Below are 23407 nucleotides of genomic sequence, written 5' to 3'. Positions count from 1 at the left end.
CATTTTGCTTTTTTTTTTTAGTCATCATAGATTTAGTTCTTGAGTCAATATATAATATTATAAATGTGTTTTGTCATTATACAGATATATCTGTATACATATACATATATCTATGTAAATATTTAGTTACATTTAGATCAAGGCTTGCATTTTGGTCTGTTGTAACACTCTGAGCATATTGATCTTGGGTCAGATTTGACAATTGTTTTCTTTTGGTCGTACAATTTGTGTTTTGGTTTACTTCAAAACATTTAGACAATTGCGAAAATTTGTATTTTAAATTTAAGTGCTGCCAAAATACTCTTAGTTTATAATTATATAAAAATCTAAAATGAATGTTGTTGTGGTTTATATTTATTTTTATGTTGAGAATAATATATTTTAAATTTCAATTCGTTTCCTATAAATATCTAATTTGCCACAAACATGAATCCTTTTCTCTTTTTCAGTAAATCTCAAAGGTGATCTAAGTGAGCAAAACAAAATTCGCATAGCCTACTTTTAGGCGCATGCCACAAATGATAATAATAGGGGGAAACAATTTTGAATACGCCTATCTTAAATCACTTTTTATATATTATATATTACAATTAATTAACGTGCATAGAACAAATACATTTTTATCTTTATTTTTGTTTGCTTTTCGATGAAATTTATCATATATAACCATTTCATGTCAACTAGATCAGATTAGAAAAGATTAGACCAGACAATATGTCAAAGCAAATGGAACTCGTTTAATGCATTTGTGGGCATTATATTTATTTATACTATATATTCCCAATGTTTGTTGGTTAGTTGTTTGGTTGCTTGTTGTTATTGTTATTTGCATAAACCACCAAGTCAAGTCGCTGTCTCAGATTATTGATAGACATTATTTACTTGCAAAACACAGTCAATCTCTATGCGTTTGTGTGTGTGTGTGTGTGGTTAGTCGATTGGTTGCATGTGTCTTATTAATCGAAATTGACATTTTAGTTACAAGTTAAATACAATATTGTGACAGTTTTGGCCACATGTTGATACAAGTTGATGGAATCGAACACAAAACGGAATCTCCTCCACCTCCTCCTCCTTCTTCTAGTACTCTCCTCTAATTCTATCTGGGGAATAATGATTCCTGAGCCTTCTTAAAATACAATCGAATTCTAAGTACACTGCACTAGCGTGTGACAACTAACAGACACATAGAGAGACGCCAAACAACATGCCCACTAATGCACAACAAATGCTCAATGAATTTTACATACAATTTCGGTTAATACATACATATTTTTCTTATTTTATGTAAAAACTAGCTTTCTCATACAATATTTGTATAGTTACATATATAATTTTGTTTTACTTTTACTTTTACTTAACAAACTAGGACACGCGACATAGAGGGGAGAGGGAAGAAAAAAAATACACGTCAATAGTAGAATTTAACAAGACTGAACGGCTTAAATGAAGGGCCAGAGGCAGTCAGCGTCTTTAGGGCTTATCAAAACCAGCGAAATCTGAGGCCTCCGATTCATCGTCATCGCGCTCAACTCCTATGCAATGGATGCCAGTCCGCAGCATTGGTGTTCCCTTGCCCTTGCCGAGCACTCGAGCTGCAATCACCAACTGCAGCAGCTCCTTGGCATTGTTCGAGTTGACAATGTGCAGGACTTCGCGTAATAGCTTCTCCTTATACGCAAAGAACTCCAATTTCATTTCGTAGAAATCATGCTCATCGTGCTTGGTCCCGGCGAATTCGGTGATGCGGCAATGCAGATTCGGTGTGGCACTAACAACGGGTACAAATTTGCTGCCAACTTTAGCCGCCACCACTTCACCAAACAATGTGGCCGGCAATTTCAAGTCAATCAGATATCGATGATTGATTTGCAGAAATCCCAGGCTAACGACAATTGTGTCGCCCGACCTTTGATATGTCACACAACTGTCCGATTCAAAGTCATCCTTCAATGTGGCCGCATCAAAGTGCACATGATGATCTAAAGAGACAACGAGAGAAAGAATAGGAGATATAAATTACTACATTGCGACAATCATTAGTCAAATCATTATAATAACAAAGTAAGTGAGGTTAAATCAAGTTGCAAGACAAGAAACGGCTCATTGCTGGAAATAATGGTAAGTTATGAACTAAACAAATGACTTTACACTTGCGAAATTATAAAAATCCCTTAACCCTTTAAAGCCCTAGACAGTCTTTGACTTTAATAAACTTAAGTGTACCTCACATCGCGTGTACCACATGCCGTATGCGCAATTTACAATGGGTTAGAACTGATTCTTATCTACTAATTTAGAGTCAAATTAGTTTTTTTTTCAGAAATTAAGAATGAAATTTATATTTTAAGGCGAACTAGGATACCTAGAACCTTGAAATTTCTAAAAGGGTCAAGACAAAGACCTTAACCAGCTTGTTCAGTTTAATTTCAAAAAGTTTCAAACGGAGAAGTGAAGAATCGCAACTTTTGCGTTTCTGTTGTTCAACTGATCGTCTATTTCGTACAACTTTTGACTGTTTGTGTATTAATTTCTATTTAGTTTTGTTTCTCAAGCAGCTTAGCATAACTTCATTTGCTGCGATTCATTGCTAGTTTGCATGTTACCATCAATTAAAACTCAACTGAGCTCAGTTATTCATAAGCATATTTGAATGTTCTATTCCCCGTCCTCTCTCACAGTCACTCACTCATTTAGTCACTTGCAATCCTAATGAATTTCAGTCGTCAGTCGAGTGTCAGCCTAGAAATATGAAGCTTTAAATCAGAGAAACGTCCAACCAATTGCTGCAACCAAGTTGGTCCCAATTGACCCAATTTTAATGCAATTTAAGCCCTAAGGCGACAAAGAAACGCAAACGAGTGCCAAAGATCTGGGGAGGGGGGGGAGGTGTGGGAATAACTCAGAACGGAACCGGCCTTGGACGCGTTTAATTACGCGCTTACACGCAATTTCCGTGGCAATGTTGGGGAAGTTTACTTGATTGCCACCGACCAACGAGAGGCGTCTTGTCCCCCCCTCCCCCACTCTCTCTTTTGGCTCTTGTCTTGTGCTTGGTTTCTGTTGTTGTTTGTTTGGTTTTTGTTTATTTGTTCATCTCTCCGTTTACTCAACTATACACATATATACATTTCATTTATACACACACACACACACACATAGAGATCTACATACATATTTGGCCGTAATAAAAGTCACTTGTACCTGAATATTCCTCGGCATCGGGCCTTATTTCCGCCGTAGGCGTTTAGCTTTGCCTCTGACTCTGATATCCACTTTGCTTTCATTCTTCCCTTCCCATTAGCTTGTTTAACAAATGAGACACTTTGCAATTTTCAATTAGCTAATCGTAAATATGCAATTTATATGGCGGGGCTCTGGCTCCGACTCTCGGGCTCTAGCCCGCCAATGCAAAACAATTTGCAGCAAATGTATATGCCTTGTGTGGCACAAATGGAAAAAGTGAGGCAAAAATCTTTCTGCTTTGTAAAATTTCTTAAGAACGTTTTGGTTTACATACGCCAAGGGTTAACATAAGGTTCATGTCAAAGCTCAAAATTATATATGTACGTTGAGATTAAAACTAATTTCGTTTGATTACTAAATATCTAGCAAGTTCATTTCTAAAGCAATTTTAGTTTGTTGTATATCAAATTTACATCAAAATGTATTAAACTTATTTCTTTAAACCAAATGGATAATCCGCCTTAATTGAGGCTCTTTAAAAATACATATTCTTAAATTTTTATTGCAAAAATTGTGTAAATATTAAACTCATAATGTTTGTTTCATCATTTGAACCATACATTTTTTAATGACATTCATAAAAATTATAATATGTTTTGCCTAAATACATTTGCATTTGTTTTTTCAAGTCATTTAATTCGAGTTGTGTATATGTATATGTATATGTATGTACTCGTATTTAGTAATCATTGACTTTTCTTTTTGGTTTATTTTAAGAACATTTTCGGTCAAAAGCATTCACATCTTAATGAACGAGAAAAATGAGTCACAATGTCGACGTAAAGTTTAATTATAAATATAACAAAACAAACAAAAATAACAAATAACAATAAAAGTGTTGACCCTATACATATGGGACCAAACTTTCTTTAGTTTCCTATAATTTCTTAGTTGTTATTTCACCGGATATGCTTTGATATTCCAAATTAACTTTTATAATTACATTTTAGAATTGTGCAAATCATTTCCCGCCCCATAAAATTGGCAAAAAAAAAGGCAAATGACAAACAAAAATTACTTAAAATTATAATTAACATTAGAAAAAGGGCTAATATCCATACGCATTAGTTCTTAGAAGTTTTCTAAACTAATCAATTCAGTCTACATCAAAATACTAAGTCTGAAACAGAGCACCCTGTATAAATATTAGCTAATACACACACACACACACAAACACACAAGAGTAAACGATGTTTTACAATGCAATTAACAAATCGCTAAATTGCTAATCTCTGTCAACAATAGTAACTAACTTTGGCATTTGATTAACATTGATATACTTCTAATCAGTTAGCCATTCGAGTTTAACTATAACAATAATCAAAAGTATGTGAAAAAAATGAAATTTGAATTTCAAGTTCTTTAATACATCATTTTAGTTTTGTTTTTTTTTTTTTTAGTCATACACACATAAAATATTTCATGGCCCCAAAAAAAAAAAAAACTTTTTGGCTATTAATAGAGACTAGAATATGTTGTTTCTACACTATTTTCTTTCTTTTTGCTTTCTTTCGATGGCCACTCAAGACAATTGTTAAAACACACACAGCAGTCTAATGGCTAAAGGGGGGGGGAGGGGGTTGAAAATGAAAAGTTGAGAGGTAAAGAGCAAGGGGCAGGGGCAGAAGGCGATGGCGGATTTCCACACAAACACATAAAATAGATTTCCACATCACATAGAAATATTTTCAAATTGCTGTCTCCACAGAAAAACCAAAAAAAAAGAATGTTGGCGTAGACTGTTTTTGGTTTATTTCTTTCACATTTTTGTTGGCTGATCGCCCGCTCAGCAATACGTCATAATTTCATATAATTTTTGGTGTCTTGTTATTTATATTTTTACTGGAAATGGAATTGATTGTCAACAAAATTTGCTACTATTTGTTTCTTTGTTTTGAGTTTTTCTTTCTTTTTTTTTTTGATATTAAAGCAATTTTTCTTTAATTTTTTGCGTTTTTTCTTTCTTTCTTGTTTTTTGCTTGAGCTTGTAAACAATTTATTGTAATCCAGCTTAATCTGCTTAAATGTAAGTCAACAAAAGAGCGACCCAATGCTCCATGGCTCCATAGCTTTGCCTTCTACAATGTCAATTCGCCATTTCCCGTTTCGTCTTTCGCATTTAATTTACACACACACACACACATAGACATAAGGTATATATAGAAAACGATGCTCTCAAGTGTCGAGGGAATCGCAAACTCGATTGTTCTTTTTATAAATTTCATTTAAAGTCACGCTTCAGGCGGACCTTTCCGCTAGCAAAAGAAAAAAAAAATTAAATAAAAATTGAGAAAAAGCTGATGACAGCTAGAGCGAGAGAGGAAAAGGGTGAAAGGGCTGGTGCAGGGCAGGATTTGGAAATCAATTGAGAGTGTGGTGTGTGTTCTCTCTGTCTCTGTCTCTCTCTATTCCTATCTCACGTGCTAAAGCAATCAGCATTGATTAATCATTAATGGAATATTTACAAATCGATTTTAAATAGAATAGAAATTCTATATAACATTTTGAATGGACGCAATTCGACGCACTGACAACAATTGTTAACTATTAGAGATACATATGCATATAGATATACATGAGATCAATTGATTCCTCTATAAACCTAAATTGGTTCGTTTGTGCCCCATATACAAAAGTTAATTAAAACCAAAATGGTTTTTGTTTTCTTTCTGTCTGTTTATGCAATGAAATCTTTAATGATAAGACTCTAAGAAATGGATGGTGATCCATTTGCTACTTAACAACAAGAAATCATTTATATATATTCAGGCATAACAATCAATTCAGTCAATAAATAAACTGATTTCAATAAAGCATTTGTTTTTTATTCAACTTTTTTTTCTTCCTCTAAAACTAACTACATCTCTCTTATTGTTAGTGAAATAATATTACGCATACGCAATGTATGTTTTGGGTAAAGCATAAAAATAATATACTGTAACTTTTCGTTGTTTTTAATGGAGATTAAATCTGTCGTCGCTGTCGAATTTATTGACCATCCAATCAAGGGATATCGGAAACATATATATTAATTGCCTTAAAAGTACTTGCCAATAAAGCCACTCACTCACAGTAAGAGAGAAAAGGAAACATCCATTTGGTTGTTGGTTCACATAAATCAGCAATGTGTCAATAATTCAATATCACTCTGCTTTTAAATAAGTAATGGTTTGTGTTTGGTCATGATGAAGAGAGAGAAGGGAATGCCATTTATTATAAATGCATTTACAGTCTTTATTTATACCTGAATTCATTGACAATGCTTGTGGTAAAACATTTCAAACAGGAATAGATTCTCTCTCTCTCTCTCTCCCTCTCTCTGTCCTTCTCATCTCCAATTAAATTGTTTAAAAATCTCATACATATATATATATACAAAAATCGGGAATGGAAATGGCATTTAATATTTGCATTACGTGCCGTTGTTCACATAATCAAAATATAAAAAGTTTTGTAAAAATATTAACAAACATTTGGCATAGCAAAATGTTTATTTATTGAACGATCCATCAATTGGAAAAGTCCCAAAAGTACCGACTTGGTTATACCCTAACTAAAATTGAGAGTTGGCAACATTTCTTGCATAATTTATGAATCTCTTTGAATTCATTTAAATAGCTATCACTATACCCTTTAATTTCATTTTGTTATACCAATGAGACGACAAATATCAATCACAAGTGCCAGGCAGGTGAGCAGTCAGTCAATGGGAGAGGCATCCTCATCACCTTCCTCACCTGAGCCACATGATAAATAAGGGTAAGGTGGCTGTAGGTAGGATGTCGTTGTTATGTCGTGCTCTCCCTCTCAACGGGGCCAACAACGTGCCCTGTGTAGTGGTAGTAGTAGTAGTAGTTGTGTGTCTATAAATAGAGCTACTCATATTCTCATATTTGTATGTATGTATGTGTATGCATTATACAATGCATATCTTTATAACAAACAAAAAAGAGACAAAAGCGAATACGAGCAACAAAAAAAGATTTGTTGCCCGTTGGGGCTTTTGTGCAATTTAATTAACCCAACGAGAGTGGCTTGGGGCTGCGCGGTGAGAGGTGCGAGGCGTGGCCAAAGGTGTCGTAGCAACTGACTGAATGAATGACTTTGGTGGGGTGTTAAAAACCAAAAAAAAAAAAAGGTAATCTCCCTCTCCGGACTCGGGCCAGGCGCTAAATGAATTCATAATTAGCTTGTTAATGAACTCGTGGCTAATTGATTGATGGTGTTAACTGGATGATCGGTTTTTTTTCCGTATATAACATGCGACAGTAGCAAAATTCAAATGATTCTAAAATGCCACAAAAATATTGTTGTTGTTTTTCTTTCCGACTTTGATCACGGATCCCATGAAATTACATCTGAAATTAAGCACGAGCTGTAATAGCTCTATTATTCAATACATTCCAAAGGCAAAGTTTTGCCGTTAGAGAAGCATTTGTCTAGAAGTTTCAAATAATAATTATAATTTCATGTAATTTTTATTTATTATTGACGTTTAAAGAGGCTTATTTATGCCTCCAAAACTCTCTACAAAGGCAACAAGATTTATCTTCTTTTCGCTAAGGAGTTCCAGATTGGAAATCTGAAATATATAAGAAAGAAGATCGCTCACTAGTAGTAAGGTTAAGTAACCTTGTAGTAACCCAAGAAACCGAAATTTATAGTTGAATGTTTATTTATTTCTGTCTCTGTCACATGTATTTATGGTAACTGCAATTCATTAGCTTGTCCATAAATTTCACAAAAATTAACTAATCTAGTTGACATTTTAAGCAAGTTTCGATTAAATGTTTGCAATGGGCTTTAATGTCAGAAAGTAACAAACGAAAAGAAAAAAAAAAGCAAATGATAAAAATTCTAGCGTCACCAACAGCTGCCGGCGATAAGAATGGTGAGTAGTAGACAAATTTGCAGACCCTTCACTTGAAAAACTTTAATGAAAACCATAAAAAACAAAACTCGACTACAAAGATACCCAATGTCTTGATATATTCTCAGTACTCGTTAATATATCATATTCAGTTGTGCGAGTAAATTTTAATGCAAAATGATCGAGAGGGTGTTACTTATTTGTTATGTTTATTTATCCCTTTGGAAGATCGCTTAAAGTAACCACAATATACAGATTTTTCTCCATTAAATGTGATTCAGTCGAGCATTAAACAAATGAATGAATTATACCATTAGTATTCTTTCGATTCATTTTAGTTTTTAGCCTTGTTCAATCGTTGTATTCATTCTTTCGAGTTTATATAAAAGGGATTGAAGTTAATTTAGATAATTTTAATTATCTGTTATTAACATTCATATAAACGTATAAACAATCTCGAATGAAATTATAACTAACACTGATTACTTTTAGTGAATCTAAATCTTTTGTAACAAAAACTGGGGAAACATTAATACATTCGGTTCTGGTGAAGTCTGTTAGAATTATATGTGACTATATGTAGGACCCTATGTGACTATCCTTTGGGAGCCTTTTTTATGTATTACTTAACTTTGAATTATAAAGAAGGCCATAGGGAAAAGTGGCAATATATGATTATAAAAATTGTGATGGTATTTATATTCAAAATAGAAATCAATATTACGATAAACGATCTTATGGATTATCTTGTCCCTTATGGAATACCTGTCTGGCATACCTTAAAATGCATATGAATAGGGTATATAGGGTATTTCCAGTCAAGTCACGCAAAATTGTGAACAAAAATCATCGATTCCCGGTCCTAGGGGCAATTTTCTGATGCGGAAGGCGGCATGGATGGATGGCGGTGGAGGCGTGGTGGTATGACACTAAATGGCCACAACATTGAAGTGCAAAATTGGCTTAAGCTTGACCATGAACAAATATTATTTTTAATATTCCGGCAAAAATACACACACAAACACACTCACTCACAAAAGAAAGAGCAAGATCAACAATGGTCATAGGAGAGAGAGAGAAAGAGAGAGGAAGATGTATGGCTAAGCAGAGGTATGGAGGGGTAGGGTAGAATTTCATTTCTATGGTTATTTTTGTGTGCTTCTTCTTGTTCTTGTTATTATTGTTATTGTTGCCTTCTATTGACATTTTCGCAATAACATAAATGTCAAGAGTTGGGAACAGAGGCAGGTGCAACGCAGCGGCAAGTGTCAACATAACCAGGAAGGAAATAAAGAAAATACATTTTGCATTTGCGGCCCCCTTACCGCCTCCCGCCCCCTTTTGTAAACTGTCAATAGCAATTTGAATAACAAATGAAACTTTGCTTAGGACTCGACTCGACTTGCTGCTTGACTGGGTTTAGCAATATCTTTAATTAAACAGCACTTGAATTGTTATTATTATTATTATTATTGTGTTAGAAGCACGTTTTTGTTGCCTTTTTTTCTGTTGTTGTTACCTTGATGGTCCAAAGTTTCGGTGGCTGTGGCTTCGTCTCCCATTTTGTTCCTATAAATGCCTTGTCTGTCCTGGATTGTTTGAAGTGGTTGCCTTTCCCGGCCGGTTGTCAACAATTTTCACACAGAAAATTCGTCGTTTGCTATATCGTTTATCAGGGGCTCAAAATGCTTAATTTGCGCAAAAAAAAAACACACAAAATATTCTACCGATGGCACTACTCTCGACCACTTCGCTTCAAAACAAAAACAACACTGAAAAAAACGGGCGCGATTTCTTTTTCAAAATTGTTTTGTTCTGTGCCCCTATTTTCGATTGGCTGTTCCCAGTATTCAAGTCAGACCTCCCGGTATTTCATTGTCCAGCAGCAAATAAAATTATAAGACTTCAATAAATAATATACGCAATATTTAACATAATATATAGCTTACATATTTTCAATACATGTCAACTTTTATTTAATTTCAAGATTTAATTTATTTCTTTCTTGGTTTGCAGAATTTATTATTATCGCGCCCAAAAATATCGATTTATTTAATCGATAAATTATGCTAGTATTCGTTTTAAGTGCTGTATAACGAAATTTTTAGCAGTATTTTTACTACTATCCGCTCATACTGGGGACACTTATCCGTCAAAATGATCAGTGTTGGAAAGCGTAAAATTGAATATTTACACACCGGATAGATTTTAAACAATTTTTGTGTCAACATGACTTATAAAAACATTCACATATTAACTTTAAAAAAAATTAATTATCTTGCTTTAATTCTGAAGACATTATTTCGCTCAAAAGTTGTATACAAAAATTACACTAAGGCTTATCGGCGGTAGCGATAATTTTCAGCAGGGTTGCAAAAATGTGTTGAGAAATACTGGTAAAATTTATCCAATAATAGGGAGATGGAATACGGTCTCACCTATCCGCTAATACCGGGTAACCTTTATCCGACAAGGAAACACAACACAACGCCATTTTTATTTTAACGCGTATTTTGTATTTGTAGCATTGGGGCCCATCAAAATTATAATAATAAATTTTTAGTGCAAAACACTCTCCAGAACGTGGGCATTAATGTGTGTATGGAATAAGGTGAAAATAATAAATAGGTATTATGCACAAAGCCAAGTGAAAATACATATGTATGTACATATTTCCCAAGCAGCAGCAGCAATAAAAAACGCAAGCCAAGTACGTGTGTGTGAGTGTGTCGCGTTTGTGTGCGTGAATGTAAGCGTGTTAGTGTATATGTGCGCAAAGTGTATGCAAAAAGAAGAGAAGAGCATGAGCATTGAAATAAAACAAAAAAACGAAGAAAAAAAGAAAGAAAAAAGAAAAAAAATAAGACGAGTTTCACGCGCCCAACACCAACAACAACAACAAAAATAAATCAACAACGACAGCAAAAGCAACAAAAAGAAAAGAAAAAAAAAAGTAAAGAAAGAGAAAAAGAAAATGTAAGAAAAACTACAACAAGTGTGCAAAAATTAATTATTAGTTAAGTGTGTCACTAATTTAATTTAAAACTGACGCGTGGAGAGATACAATTGCTGCGCGCAGCGTTGAAAATCATTGAAATTTTTTTTTATTGGTGTCGTCGGACTTGCTGCCCGTCACTAATGGGCTGAGGTGAGGAAACAGAGGAGGGAGACGGTGAAACGGAAAGAGAGGATAAGGAGCAGGAAGGGAGTCAAAGAACAATACAAATAAGTAGTACGAGAAACGGACGTGCCACAAAAGACAAGGAAAAAGGCTCAACAAATTTTCTGAAAAGAAATCGCAAAGCAAAGCGCAGCAGTCGCAGCAGCAGCAACAAAGCAAACGCAAGACAAGGCAAGCAGCGTCAGCAACGGCAGCAGTCGCGCGGCGGCGTCGGTGGCGGTGGCAGCAGAAACAACAACAACAACAACCCACCACCGTTCCTTGCCGTTAGTTGTTTCGGCGTCGGCGTCACCCACCTTCTTCACCCTCACCCCACAGATGCTCCTGTGCCGCCGCCTTCTCTCTCTCTCTCCCGCTCGCTCGCTTTCTATCCTCTCTGTCTCTCTCACTCACTCTCTCCCTTGTCGTGTGTTATCCTCGCTTTTCGCTGACGTTGGCTGAAAATTTGTTTGTGCGCCCTTTACAAAAAAAAAAAAAAATAAATAAATAAAAAAAAAATTAAAGAAATTGACAACGAAGGAAATAAAATAAAAACACGAAAGTTAAAATGAAAAAGAAAATAAAAATGCAAACAAAAGAAATCCATGTATAAATGTAAAAGAAAAACAAAAAATCGGTTTTTGTTTTGATTTTTATTGTTGCTGTTTTTTTTTTGTAATTATTTTTTGTTATTGTTTTATGGCTTTGCAATTGCAATATATTTTTACTGCCTGATTCTCTCATCTTCTACCTCTTCTTCTTGATCAACATCATCTCCTCTCTCTCCTTTTCGATTTCCAGCTGTGTGTTTGTGCAAATTAACCAAAATATACATTTCCGGCTGCCCCCTCGCTGAGAGCAACAACAACTACAACAAATCCTCCGTCTCAGTGTATCGTCGTCGTCATCATCGTCTTCGTCGTCGTCGTCGTCGTCATCACCACCACCACCTCCACCAACCACCATCATCATCATCATCATAATCAACATCTCCAGCAAGTATCAGTTCACAGTTCCGCGCCTTCTTCACTCCATTGCTCATAATCTTGGAGCTCCAGTTGCCCTTACTGTCACGGGAGGAGAAGGAGGAGTTGGAGTAGGAGTAGGTCGGAAGGAAGGCAGGCAGGCAGACTAAGGAAGAAGGAAGAGAACGCCAAACGCCTTAAGCACACTTACCCTGGATTCATGGTGAGAACGGCATCTGTTTAACTAGGCATATACAATATTTAATTATAATTATTTGTTTGCTTCAATTCAATATCGGTCGCTCGGTCGGTCGATCCGTCTGTCGTCTCATGTTACAATAGTTAACGCCCTCCCCTAACATAGCATACACCACCACCAAAAAGTGGCAAGGGTTTGTTGGAGACCAAGGGTTAATAGCCGAACTATTTTTAAGAGGGCCACAGATATGAAGAGGAAAAAGTAGATACAAAATAATCAATTAAAGTGCCCCCCTTCCCTCCAGCACACAGTCAGTCAGTCTCCATCCATAGTCTGTACCCAATTTTAAACTCTGAATGATAAAGCAAACAAAACAAAAACCAACAAACTGACTGAACTAGATCTTAATCTTCACATTTTAGATAACAGTTGAACCATTATTTCATCATTATTGTGCCTCGGTTTCTCTTGAGCTGAGATAAGACCCAACTTATGTGAAAAAGAAAGTAAACTGAGAATAGAATTGTCTACATGAAGTAGACTTAGGTTTCAACTATAATCCTTGTTTCTTCCTTAAACAATACAAAGGATCGCATGCCTCATGAAGAGGACTTGTTTCTGCCTACGCCTCGGTCTGATCGCCATAAGGGAAGAGAGAAGAGAGAGCGTACATAGAGATGAGTTTTGTTTTTTTCGATCAATCTCTAAAAATGTCTCCCAAAATGATGTCATACAAGAAAAATGCAATTTTTAAGTACATATTGGCATTAACATCAAGTGGCTGGCTAACCTCTTCTTCTTCTCTTAATTATTTACTTTTGATTCAATTTCGAGTGATGGGAACCTCCATTGATGGTTATCAAATTTCACAAATGCCAAATGGTTGATAAATTCTAAGCCACCTTTTGGGCTATAAATAGATTGGCTAGAGATAACAAATCTCGTTTATAGAAAGTATGTAATCCTAATTGAAGTATACTTCAAGTAAGCTCCAGGATCACCTTTCTATATGTTAAGCTCGTTACGAAAATGTTTTATGGATGGTGGTGGGAGGAGAAGGCGGAAAGTGAATAGTCAAATTATAAATTTCTTAAGAAGAGCAAAATCATTTTTGCTGTTTTATCTCAGATTACCAGCAACGTTCGTTAAGTTGGAAGTTCCTGGAACTACATTAGATAGAATTTTAAAAATAATTTTCTTGATTTCAAGGAAATTCCTTAACGCGGTCGCTTATCTCCTTTCCTCTCTCTTTCTCATTTCCACCCATTTTTATTTGTATTGCGGGCTTATCTTACTACACACCTACACAGAGAAAGAGTGTGTGTGAGCGAGAGAGAGAGAGAGAGAGATAGAAAGTAGGGGCCACCTGATTATACGAACATAAAACCTAAAGTGTTTAATTAATAAATAACGTGCTAATAATGCAACGACCCTAAACTCGTATTGAATAAAGATGAAGAAGGAGCCAGCAGTAGCTGTTGGAGGAATAAAGAAAGACCAAAAATTGGATGAGCTGCTTCTGCATTCCCCTCCCGCCCGTCTGTCTGTCCGTCCTACAGTGGGTTTTTCCTCTTCCCTCCATCCAACTACGTTATGTCTGTCGTCGTCTGTCCATAGCCATATTGGCCTCTTTTGATGTTCGCGCGTTTTTGTTGTGAATGCTTTCATATACATATATATTTTGTGTTTTTTTGTTGTTTTTTTATTATTAGTCATTTGGCTTATTTATAAGGTGTTGTTAAAGTTTACTTTTTATTAATCTGTTTGTTGCGCTTTTAATTTATAATTGCTGCTTATCTGATTGAAAAGTTGAGACACTTGACTCGAGTGTCGATTTATTGACAGCGATTAGGAATACATTTCCCTCCCACCTCCAGTGCCTGTTGCTTTTGGAGGTTCCAATATTACATAAACTAACCTAATTAGCATTACTCGTTTCGACTACAAAAAAAAAAAAAAAAAAAAAAAACAATTTGAAACTAGCTTCACCCAAGCTAAAAACGTGCGACACACACCACACCACAGAGATGAGGTCCAGAATGGAAATAAACTCTAGTCTGTGTTGGGTAATCAAGGGTTAGCTATCAAGGTTTATACCTGAGGATTTCCAACATATTTAGGACTAGGAATCAAAGACTTGTTTAAACTTTATAAATACTTTTGTTTAAATATATGAAAAAGTTCCCGCTTTCTTTATATGTGGCTAAATATTCGTCTTGTATAGGGATTATCTTCGACAATTTGCTTGGATATCTCGAACGTAAACGATGATTCAACAAAATTTGTTCAGGAATTATGAATATATATGCCCACTTTCTATATAAGTATATATCTTTTAGTATTTCGATGTTTGCGTCATTAAAAGATATAGCAGAGATATATACTCTTTTTGATTTCACGCTACCATCTCCAGGTGATCCATAAATCCGTGTAGTTTACATAAGGTAGTAGTAGTAGTAGTTACTGTGTGTGTTTCAGTGTCTGTGTGTGTGTGGGCCCAACTACTACTTCATTTAACGATAAGATAATTAGCACACAAAGCGCTTATTAAAATAAATAATGCCCAACAAAATATTTGTTGGCATGCAACAAAAAAAAAAAATATTCGCTTTATTGTTTTCTCTTTTCGCCCCGTCACACAATTTTTTGTTCATGTTAATCAGTGTAAAATCAATGGGAGAATATAATATAAAAGCGTGTTAAATGAGTCCCATAAATCTTACGATATATATACATATATATATATATATATATATATGGATGTACTTGTGTATATATATAATTCGATTACGACAAGTTGGATAAGGGGTTTGGAGAGGTGTCGGCGGGAGGGTGACGATGAGGTTAACAGTGTAAAGGGCAAGCAATAATAATTTCACATGCCAGGAGCTCATTTACCAACACACAAACACACACACACACACACACACAGGTTTATTCTTACGAGTCGCAAACAAACAAATGACGACGACAGTTCTATATAACACACACACTTTGGGGCAAGAAAAAGAAGAAGAGATGCCCCACCACCTAGCTACCACATGCTTTCTTTTATCCCCTCCCCTCACCACCCACCCACCCACTTGTTCACCAAGTAACACGAAACAATTTCCAAATGAAGCGCGGATAAGCCGCAAAATCCTTAAAATACTCGATAAAATTACATAAAACTAATCGCACAGACACACGCATGCACACACACACACCAGCAAGCCATCCAGCTAAAGGAGAGAAGCGACAACAACACACAGTCAAAATCAGAGAATTGGCTAGATGGTGGCTGGGTAGAAAAGGGGAGCGGGGATGCAGATGAATGGATAGACGGAAAAAGCTGGGGGGGGGGGGGGGGGGAGCTGCTTGGAACTTTTTTTTGGAGACAGAGACGAAGGGGCAGAAGCACACTGAACACACTGAGTGGCAGTGGCAGTGGCAGGCAGCGGCAGTGGCGACGACGGCGTGCAAAATGATGAAGGTATCTACACCGACAATCTGTTTAACAACTTCATGAGCAAATCCAACAAATCGTATGAACGAAGCCGACAGCACAAAATACATATAAACATATATATAAAAGAAGAGACGACGACACGAGTGCACACACACACACACACACACACAGACACAGAGAGACATCCATCGAGACATCGGGTTCGGATCGACTGACGAGCCAGCGGGTGGAGCGGTTGGGACGGGGGGCCACAGGTTAGCGGGACGGACGTGGGCAAATGGAAGAGCATGCGACCGAGAGAGCTCGCTCTAGTAGTAGTCAGTCTGTTGGTTGTGGGTCGTTTATTTGGCTTTTGGAACGTTGACTCGACGAGGTTGCTTGAATAGATGCTCAATCGTTTGGGTTGAATGAAGAAGAAAAGCGTGTGGAGGGAGTTTTGGTGTGTGTGTGTCTGTCGGAGATTGGCCATAGTTCGAGTGAGTGTGCGGGGAAAGGAGGGAGGGAGCGAGGGAAGTAGAGGAACTAGAAGTGCCACTGTGGTGGCATAATGTTCTTGTTGATGTTGAGTAATGGCCATAAACAACTGTAAGCTGGGGCCAGTCCAAAACAAAAAAAAAAAACATCTATACATACTGCTGGTGCGAGGGTTAACTATAAAGTTTATGCATAATTAATAAGGGTTTGACCAAAGTGTTAGGAGAATGACTGATAAAGATCAACAAGATTACTTTCAAGTGTTATAAGTAACGTTAACTTTTGAAATAACCCTCGTTCATACATATTAACCAAGTCAAAAAGAGAAATTTTGTTTGCTTCTGTTCGTTTGGTTGGACTCTTTGCTTTTGTTTTGTATTGCTGCTGCTGCTGCTGCTGCTTTCCTGACTTGCCTTGGCTTGGCTTGGCTTGTCTTGTCTTGTTTTGATTTGTTGTGAAAATTTGGCTTTCACAACACGAACATTTCAAGAAATTCGAGCGAGTGAGAGGGAGAGTGGGGGGAAGAAAGGCAAACAAACAAACACACATTAAACGTAAAGTTGCCTACTAACATTTAATGGGATTTCCTTTCCGCACTTGACACGCACACTTCAAAATACAAACAGATGCAGCACCGCATAACATTCGATGGGATGAATGATGTGTGAATCCCCCTTTGCTCCTCGTGACTCTATCCCTCTCTCTCTCTCGCTCTTGCTCTATCTCTTGTATCTGTCGACCAAATCAATTGGCCATGGTATATAACACACAAAATGGTATGTTCTCTGTGTGTATGTGTGTGTGTTGTGAGTGTTTTGTTTTGGTAATTATATGGATACACATGCCCAAATACATATAGGGGTAGAGGTTACGGATTGAAAAATCGCTTGGAATGCGGGTCAGATGGAGAAATTCACAATAATGAAGTGTCATGTGGAACACAAAGAGGAAAATGTCGAATAGTTTTCTAGTTTTGTGACTTCCATTTTGGTTCTTTCACCTGGCTTATCCCCGACTAATTATTTTGAAACTATAGAAATGTTGATTTCATTTCGCCAAGTGTATTATATGGTAAAATTACAAATCAATTTGTATCGAAATTTCCCCAAAAAACAGCTTTTCTCCTTTCACCACACAAAAAAAAAAAAAAAAACCGTTAAATTAGTTGGATGAACAATCTAATAAGCACTTTGTGTGTGTTTTTTTTTTTGCTTTCTTCCCACCCTTTGCAATCAATTTTGTATACCCTTGGGGTTACACTTAGGGGTTTAGGGTTAATTCACTTACAGTCATATCACTTAGCATTGCCCATTAGCTCGGCCACGCCGACTAACCTAATAATCGCTTTTCTCTGGGAAAAAGAGAGAGAGAAAAGGAAAACACAAGAATGAACGAAGAGGAGAAGTGGAAGAGCAGAAAAATGTGTAAGCAGGAAAACCCTTAATGTACAGTTACGGCTTGACTTTGCTGGCATTCATCATCATCATCATAATGATGAAGATAATGATGATGAGATGGCAGGCATTTTAAGTTGTCTGCTGCTCTTATTAACGCCATTTGCCTCAACCAAAACAGACTCGAACTCTCCTCTCCAGTCAGTTGTAGTTGGTGGTGCTGCTGCTGCTGCTATGCCACACCGCCGTCTATTTGTCAGTCAATTAGTCAGCTTATTGGCAAGTGATGATTACAACGAGAAAGAGACAGATATAGAGAAGCCAACACTAACAAACGACAGTCGACAGCTTTTCCATTTCAAAAATTACACTCACACACAGCAGCAGCAAAAGCAGCAGAATGGAATAGAGTCGGTCGGAGACGCTGCTCTACGGGATAGGGGGCTAATCCAGGGGCGTATGTGAAGTTTTCTTCAGCCGTCGGGGGGTTTTAAGAACCCCCCCTCGTCAATTCGAACCTTATTAATAGAATCCTTTAACTTTAGATACATTTGTATCTAAACTTTGACTAATAAGTTGAAATTTAAGACTTGCTTAGGAGTAGTGGGCATTGTTGGTAACCCTCCCGACTGTTGCGCCCATGTTTTTTGAGTCTCTGGCTTTGACTCTGGCTCCGACGTCCGTTTAGCCGCGTGCGTACACACAATTTTCCGCTACTCATGCTACAAATTGTTTATTGAATTTCCTCTTTCTGTGGCCAACAACACCGACAACACAGACGACGGTGACGGAGATGGAGATGGAGATGTAGACGGACGACGACGACGATGCGAGAGATCCGATCCGATGCGATGCGATGTTGTTGCTAAGTTTTTATTTTCATTTACATTTCTCGTTTTGTTTTCGTTTATGTTTATGGGCTGTTTAGAAAACAATTTGTTTGAAGCGCGACACGTTGTAAGAAAGGGGGCGTTGGAGCGGGGGTTGGGTATGAAAACCTTGACGACTTGTTGGAGCTGTTGTTGGGCTAAGGACAGGAAAGGGTGGGGGAGGGTTGTGGAAGGGGGAGTACTTATCGAATTGGAGGTCCGGGGTGTTGTTAATCTGGTGTAACTTTATAAAATGCGTGTTGACATTAATTGAGATGAGGATGAGGAGGTTGAGAATGAGTTGGACGAGCGTCAGTTGAAATTGACAGCATTATTGGCCCTTAAATATGCACACGCACACACTTAAACCCCACCTCACCCCACCTTTCTTTCTACCCCCCGTTACCACCAAGTGTATGCCGAGATATACGACTGTTAAAAAGGGGGTGGCGGCTGGGTGGTTGTTTCGGTGGTGCTGGTTGCTGATTCTGATTCACACACAAGCCAAAACATGGATGAAAAGTACTTGAACAATGTACAGACTCGATACGACCTAACCGACCCGGCCCTGTTGACTGTTTACTCTCTGTCTCTCTCTCTTTCTCTGTCTTGTTTGCTTTCTTTCTCTCTCTCTATGTGTGTGTGTGTGTGTGTGTGTGTGTTGCGTCTGTTTCTGTCCTTTTCTTCCAGTGCCATAATTTGTGGTCTTTTACCGTTGTGTTGTTGTGCCGCAACCTCAGCGCAGGGCATTATGATACGGCTATTAATACACACACATCTACATATACATATACACATACATTGGGTCGACACTGAGGCACTTTTCGGTGGTGGCAAAAAGTATTCGAGCCTTTCGTTTTGTCTTTTTAGATTTTATGGCTTTGTGCGTTTACAACATCGTGTGTTTTTTTTTTTCTCCCTTTTGGTGTGTAGTACATTTGTTTTATAACACACAGCACAGGCTCTGGCTTTGACTCTGGCTCAGGGCCAGTAGCTGAAATAGAGGGCTCTAAAGCCTCCAGAGAGCCACCATTATACACCGTACAAACAGTCAGTCAGACCAGACCAGGCCAGGCAGGCAGGCGACAGGAACAGCTTAGCACATTGCGCTCGCAGTTATTACACAATTTTTCCCCAAGCGCCACTGCTCGGCATGTGGGATTTAGTCGCGTGCCCTTCTCTCTCTCCATCTCTCTTGCTCTCTTGTTGTCTTTCTTCCTTTTTGCCATCTCCCTCTATCACTCACTGATTCTCTGTGTAGCTGTATGCCTGTGTGTGTGTGTGTTTGTGTGTATTTATGTGAAATTTTTCCACTCACGACTCCCCCATAAAAAAAAAAAAAAAAGTTTGCTTGCCAGCAGTTAACCAACCAACCATTCAGCCAGGCCAGGCCAGGCCGGGCCAGTCCATGCCATGATATGCCAGACCAGACCAGACCACACCAGGCCAGCTAACCTGGTTGGCGTTGCTGTAGCTGTTGCCGCTGATGTCGTTGATAAGTGTTGGCCCCAAAACACAGGCCCAGACCCATTCGTCCAATTCGTTTGTTCGTTCGTTTTGGTCATTCGCTTCGTTTCGGCACAGTGGGCTGAGAGGGGCATGCAATCCAGAGGCAGGCAGAGTACAACAGGCGTTGAATATAAAATATTAAATAAGCAAATTGAAATATGCATGTCCAGCTTAACATTAAATGATACAAAGTACCCAACAAAATGGTACATTATTTATGATTTCAACATATTATAAAAGCTCTGTTGGCCCCGAATTTTACTTTGATATTCAGTTTACCCGAACCAAAACCCACCCCCATCCCCATCCCCATCTCCACTTTACATCATATGTATGTACATCATTTGTACATGTTAATTATCAAAATGCTTTTAGTTTGCCATAAAAATAAATGTGTTAACATTTCTCGAGATATTTCATTCGTATTTCATGTTTACAATTATTTTTAGACAGTTTTACAAAGATAATAATAAAATGAAAACTTGTATTCTCTCTTGAAAGATATATAGACTTTAGACAATGATCTGCCTAAATGAATACCCTTTTACATCTATTTATTATACATATATACAATGTAATGTTTTATATTCAAAGTTTGTGTAATTCATTTCATAAATATTTCATTTATTTAACAATTGACTTGAGGGAATGCTTGTCATGTGTGTGTCCCAGTGTGTGTGTGTGTGTGTGTTTTCCCACCACTGTGCAACCCCAGGCCTGTGCGTTCATCGTGGAGGTGCTGCTGCGCCCCGTTGTCGTCGTCAGTCATTTAGGCGGCGTGTCGTGCCTTATTGAGTGTAAATCTGTCGACAATATATATGTCTTGTTTTTTTTTTTTTTTTTTTGCCTGCCTGCCTGCCTGGCTGCCTGTGCAGTACGAACAGATCCGAACCGAGTCGCATTTTATTTGCCCATCGACATCGACATGGTCGTCATCGTCATTGCCGCCGCTGTGGTTCTCCCCCCCTCCCCTCTTGAGTCTGAGTCCTCGTGGCTGATGCCACTGCATTTAATTAATTGATTTTAATTGCCATAATTTGTGTGTCGTTGCCACACAACCGCAACACCGTCGGCATTCATGATGTGAATGAAGGCAAAAAAAAAAAAAGAAAGAAAGAAGAGGAGGTTGAGGTGCAAGGAGGGGGGACACGTAGGGGACCGAATGACCGAACTGAACCATACGAACCAACGGTTGTGGAGCTACGTCGTCTGGCTGTCTCTGTGTGTGTGTGAGTGTTGCTCCAAGTATTGGCATTGATATTGATTCATAAGCAAATTTAATGATAATTCCTCATGGTAGCATGAGTATGACGATGCTTACTTAGCCGCCTCGTTACAGTTATTCGCCAAGTTACTTGAGCGGAAAATCTGTTTACAGCTGCACGCACACTTAAGTGGGGGAGAGAGAGAGAGAGAGTGAGAAAGAAAGGGGAAAAAGAAAGAGAGTACCGCCGCCGCCAGACGAAGACAGGAAGAAGAAGTAGGCGAACGCAACAAAAAAGGCACACAGAGTTACCAACCAGAGGAGCAAACCGTGCGAGCAATGCGTGTCCGTCCGTCTGTCCGTACGTCTGGCAGGCACATTAACATATGCCAGCGATTAAGTGGCAAGCAGACATAGTCAAGCCAGGCCAGGCCAGGCCAACCAATCCCCCCAAAAGACACAACTGCCTGCCCCTCCCCAACTGGCCTGGCCTGGCCTTCCCCCCTTTGTTCCTAATTTCCAGTGGCCTCGCGTCATCTCTTTTTTCTTGTTGCTGTTGTTGTTGTTGTTGTTGTTGTTGTTGTTGTTGGATTGTGTGTGTTTCTCATTTTTCAATAATCTCTCGCGCGTTCGCTCTTCTGGTCTCTATTGAACGCACATTACATGGCATTATTTTTTATGGATTATTTATTTATGCATGTTGATATCAACTTCATCGCTTTTATATTGATTCCGAATACAGAGCGAACTTGTTTGTTTGTGTGTTTGTTTGTTTGTGAGTGTGCGAGTGTGTGTGTGTGTGTGAGTGAGTAGTATACCCCGATTATTGTTGTTTGGTGAATTCATCTGGTTATTTATTTATTTTTCTTTTTTACATTGTATCTTTGCAGTTGAATTTTCATATCATAGAGGGCATAAAAAGGCTTAACACTGGACCGGAAGCGTGTTTTTAAAGGGTGATGGCGGCCTCCACTCAAGGAGAAATACGAGTGGGTCCCGGCCACCAGGTAAACGATGTCTATGTACGTACATAACTCTCACAAATCAGAAATTCAGCTCACGGTAACAAAAAAATAAAAACCAACAAAAGTAAAAAATACAAAAAAAAACAGAAAAAAAATATCTATATATCTTCAAAAACAATGCAATTTGTTTTTCCAACTCAAACTCAAATATCTCTTGAGTTTTAAAAGATCGGCATCATACTATATATCTTCAATTTTTAATCTCTCCTCAAGGGGTTATGGAATTACTTTCCTATTTTAAAAACATTTAATATGAAAATTTGCACACATTTGGCGGACCTTGCCGCATGTTTGAGTTACATAACTTTTATTCATTACGAATATGCTGCAAAAAATAATAAATTCTTTGATCTCTAAGATCGTTTTTTAAGAAATTCATAAAGCGACCTTCAAAATCTCAAGGGATTTTCGCTTCAAAATGTAAATCTTAAAGTAATAAGTCAACTGTTTCGGTCTCTAAATGGCCAAAATATAAAACAAATTTGTATACTTCATTTATTGGAACTACCAAAGAGAAAACGCCGAAGAAGAGCTTTAGAAATCCCCACCCCAAAAAAAAAAAAATTTTCCTGTAAATAATACTTTAAAAAAATTAAACAATTGGCTTTTGAGATATTTCGATGTAAATTCTCTTTATTTTTATTGTTATTGTTTTATTTTTACTTAGATAAGTAAAAGTTGATCCTGTTCCTTCCATCATTCTCTTCTTCTTCTTCTTTTGTTCTTGTTCTTCGTCGTTCCCTTTACGCGTTCCATTCCGATCTGTTTCGTTTTTATCTTACCGAAAAGCACACATCTCGTATACATTGTTCATACATAATTCATGGCATTAGTCTTAAGTTGTTTGTTGTTGTTATTGTTGTTGTAACTGTAAACTGAATGTTTGTTGTCCCTGTCCCCCGTGTGTGTGGTTGTGTATGTGTGGTTGTGGTGTCAAAACTAACTAAAAGAAAACAAAACAAAAAAAAAAAAAAAAAAAAAAAAAGAGCTTTTTGGCGCTGATGTTTTTCCTTTTTAAAACTAATCCCATAACTTTCATTTGCG

General features: G+C 37.5%; 2 protein-coding genes across 11 annotated transcripts in view; one reads left to right on the top strand and one right to left on the bottom strand.

Annotated features, from left to right (window-relative positions):
- Positions 1-732: 732 nt before the first annotated feature.
- On the bottom strand, positions 733-9892 carry LOC6645911 (UPF0687 protein C20orf27 homolog). The gene is made up of 2 exons (XM_002068536.4): positions 9636-9892; positions 733-1982 (listed from the first exon to the last, which is right to left on the bottom strand). The coding sequence occupies exons 1-2, from the start codon at positions 9676-9678 to the stop codon at positions 1474-1476; spliced, it is 552 nt and encodes a 183-aa protein (XP_002068572.1). The 5' UTR covers positions 9679-9892; the 3' UTR covers positions 733-1473.
- Positions 9893-12213: 2321 nt separating this feature from the next.
- The window catches only part of LOC6645910 (arginine-glutamic acid dipeptide repeats protein), a 20965-nt gene continuing 9771 nt past the window's right edge, over positions 12214-23407 (top strand). For 9 of the 10 annotated variants that reach the window (XM_047012320.1, XM_023177611.2, XM_047012318.1 and 6 more), the window contains exons 1-2: positions 12214-12464; positions 22229-22360. In XM_047012320.1, coding sequence (XP_046868276.1) covers positions 22298-22360 — 63 coding nt within the window. In that variant the 5' untranslated portion in view covers positions 12214-12464; positions 22229-22297. The remainder of the gene's footprint in view (positions 12465-22228; positions 22361-23407) is intronic. The other variant, XM_047012321.1, reaches the window with a different exon arrangement.

This window comes from Drosophila willistoni (genome assembly GCF_018902025.1).
Source record: "Drosophila willistoni isolate 14030-0811.24 chromosome XR unlocalized genomic scaffold, UCI_dwil_1.1 Seg8, whole genome shotgun sequence".
NCBI lineage: Eukaryota > Metazoa > Arthropoda > Insecta > Diptera > Drosophilidae > Drosophila > Drosophila willistoni.
Note: the sequence above shows the minus strand (reverse complement) of the source record. Positions and strands in the feature narration are given on the sequence as shown.

Bases quoted from the DNA above. Each gene is read 5' to 3' on its own strand.
- LOC6645911 (XM_002068536.4), bottom strand. From the start codon at position 9,678: ATGGGAGACGAAGCCACAGCCACCGAAACTTTGGACCATCAAG. The intron at 1,983-9,635 runs GTAACAACAACA...TTGTCTCTTTAG, and splicing joins CGAAACTTTGGACCATCAAG to ATCATCATGTGCACTTTGAT.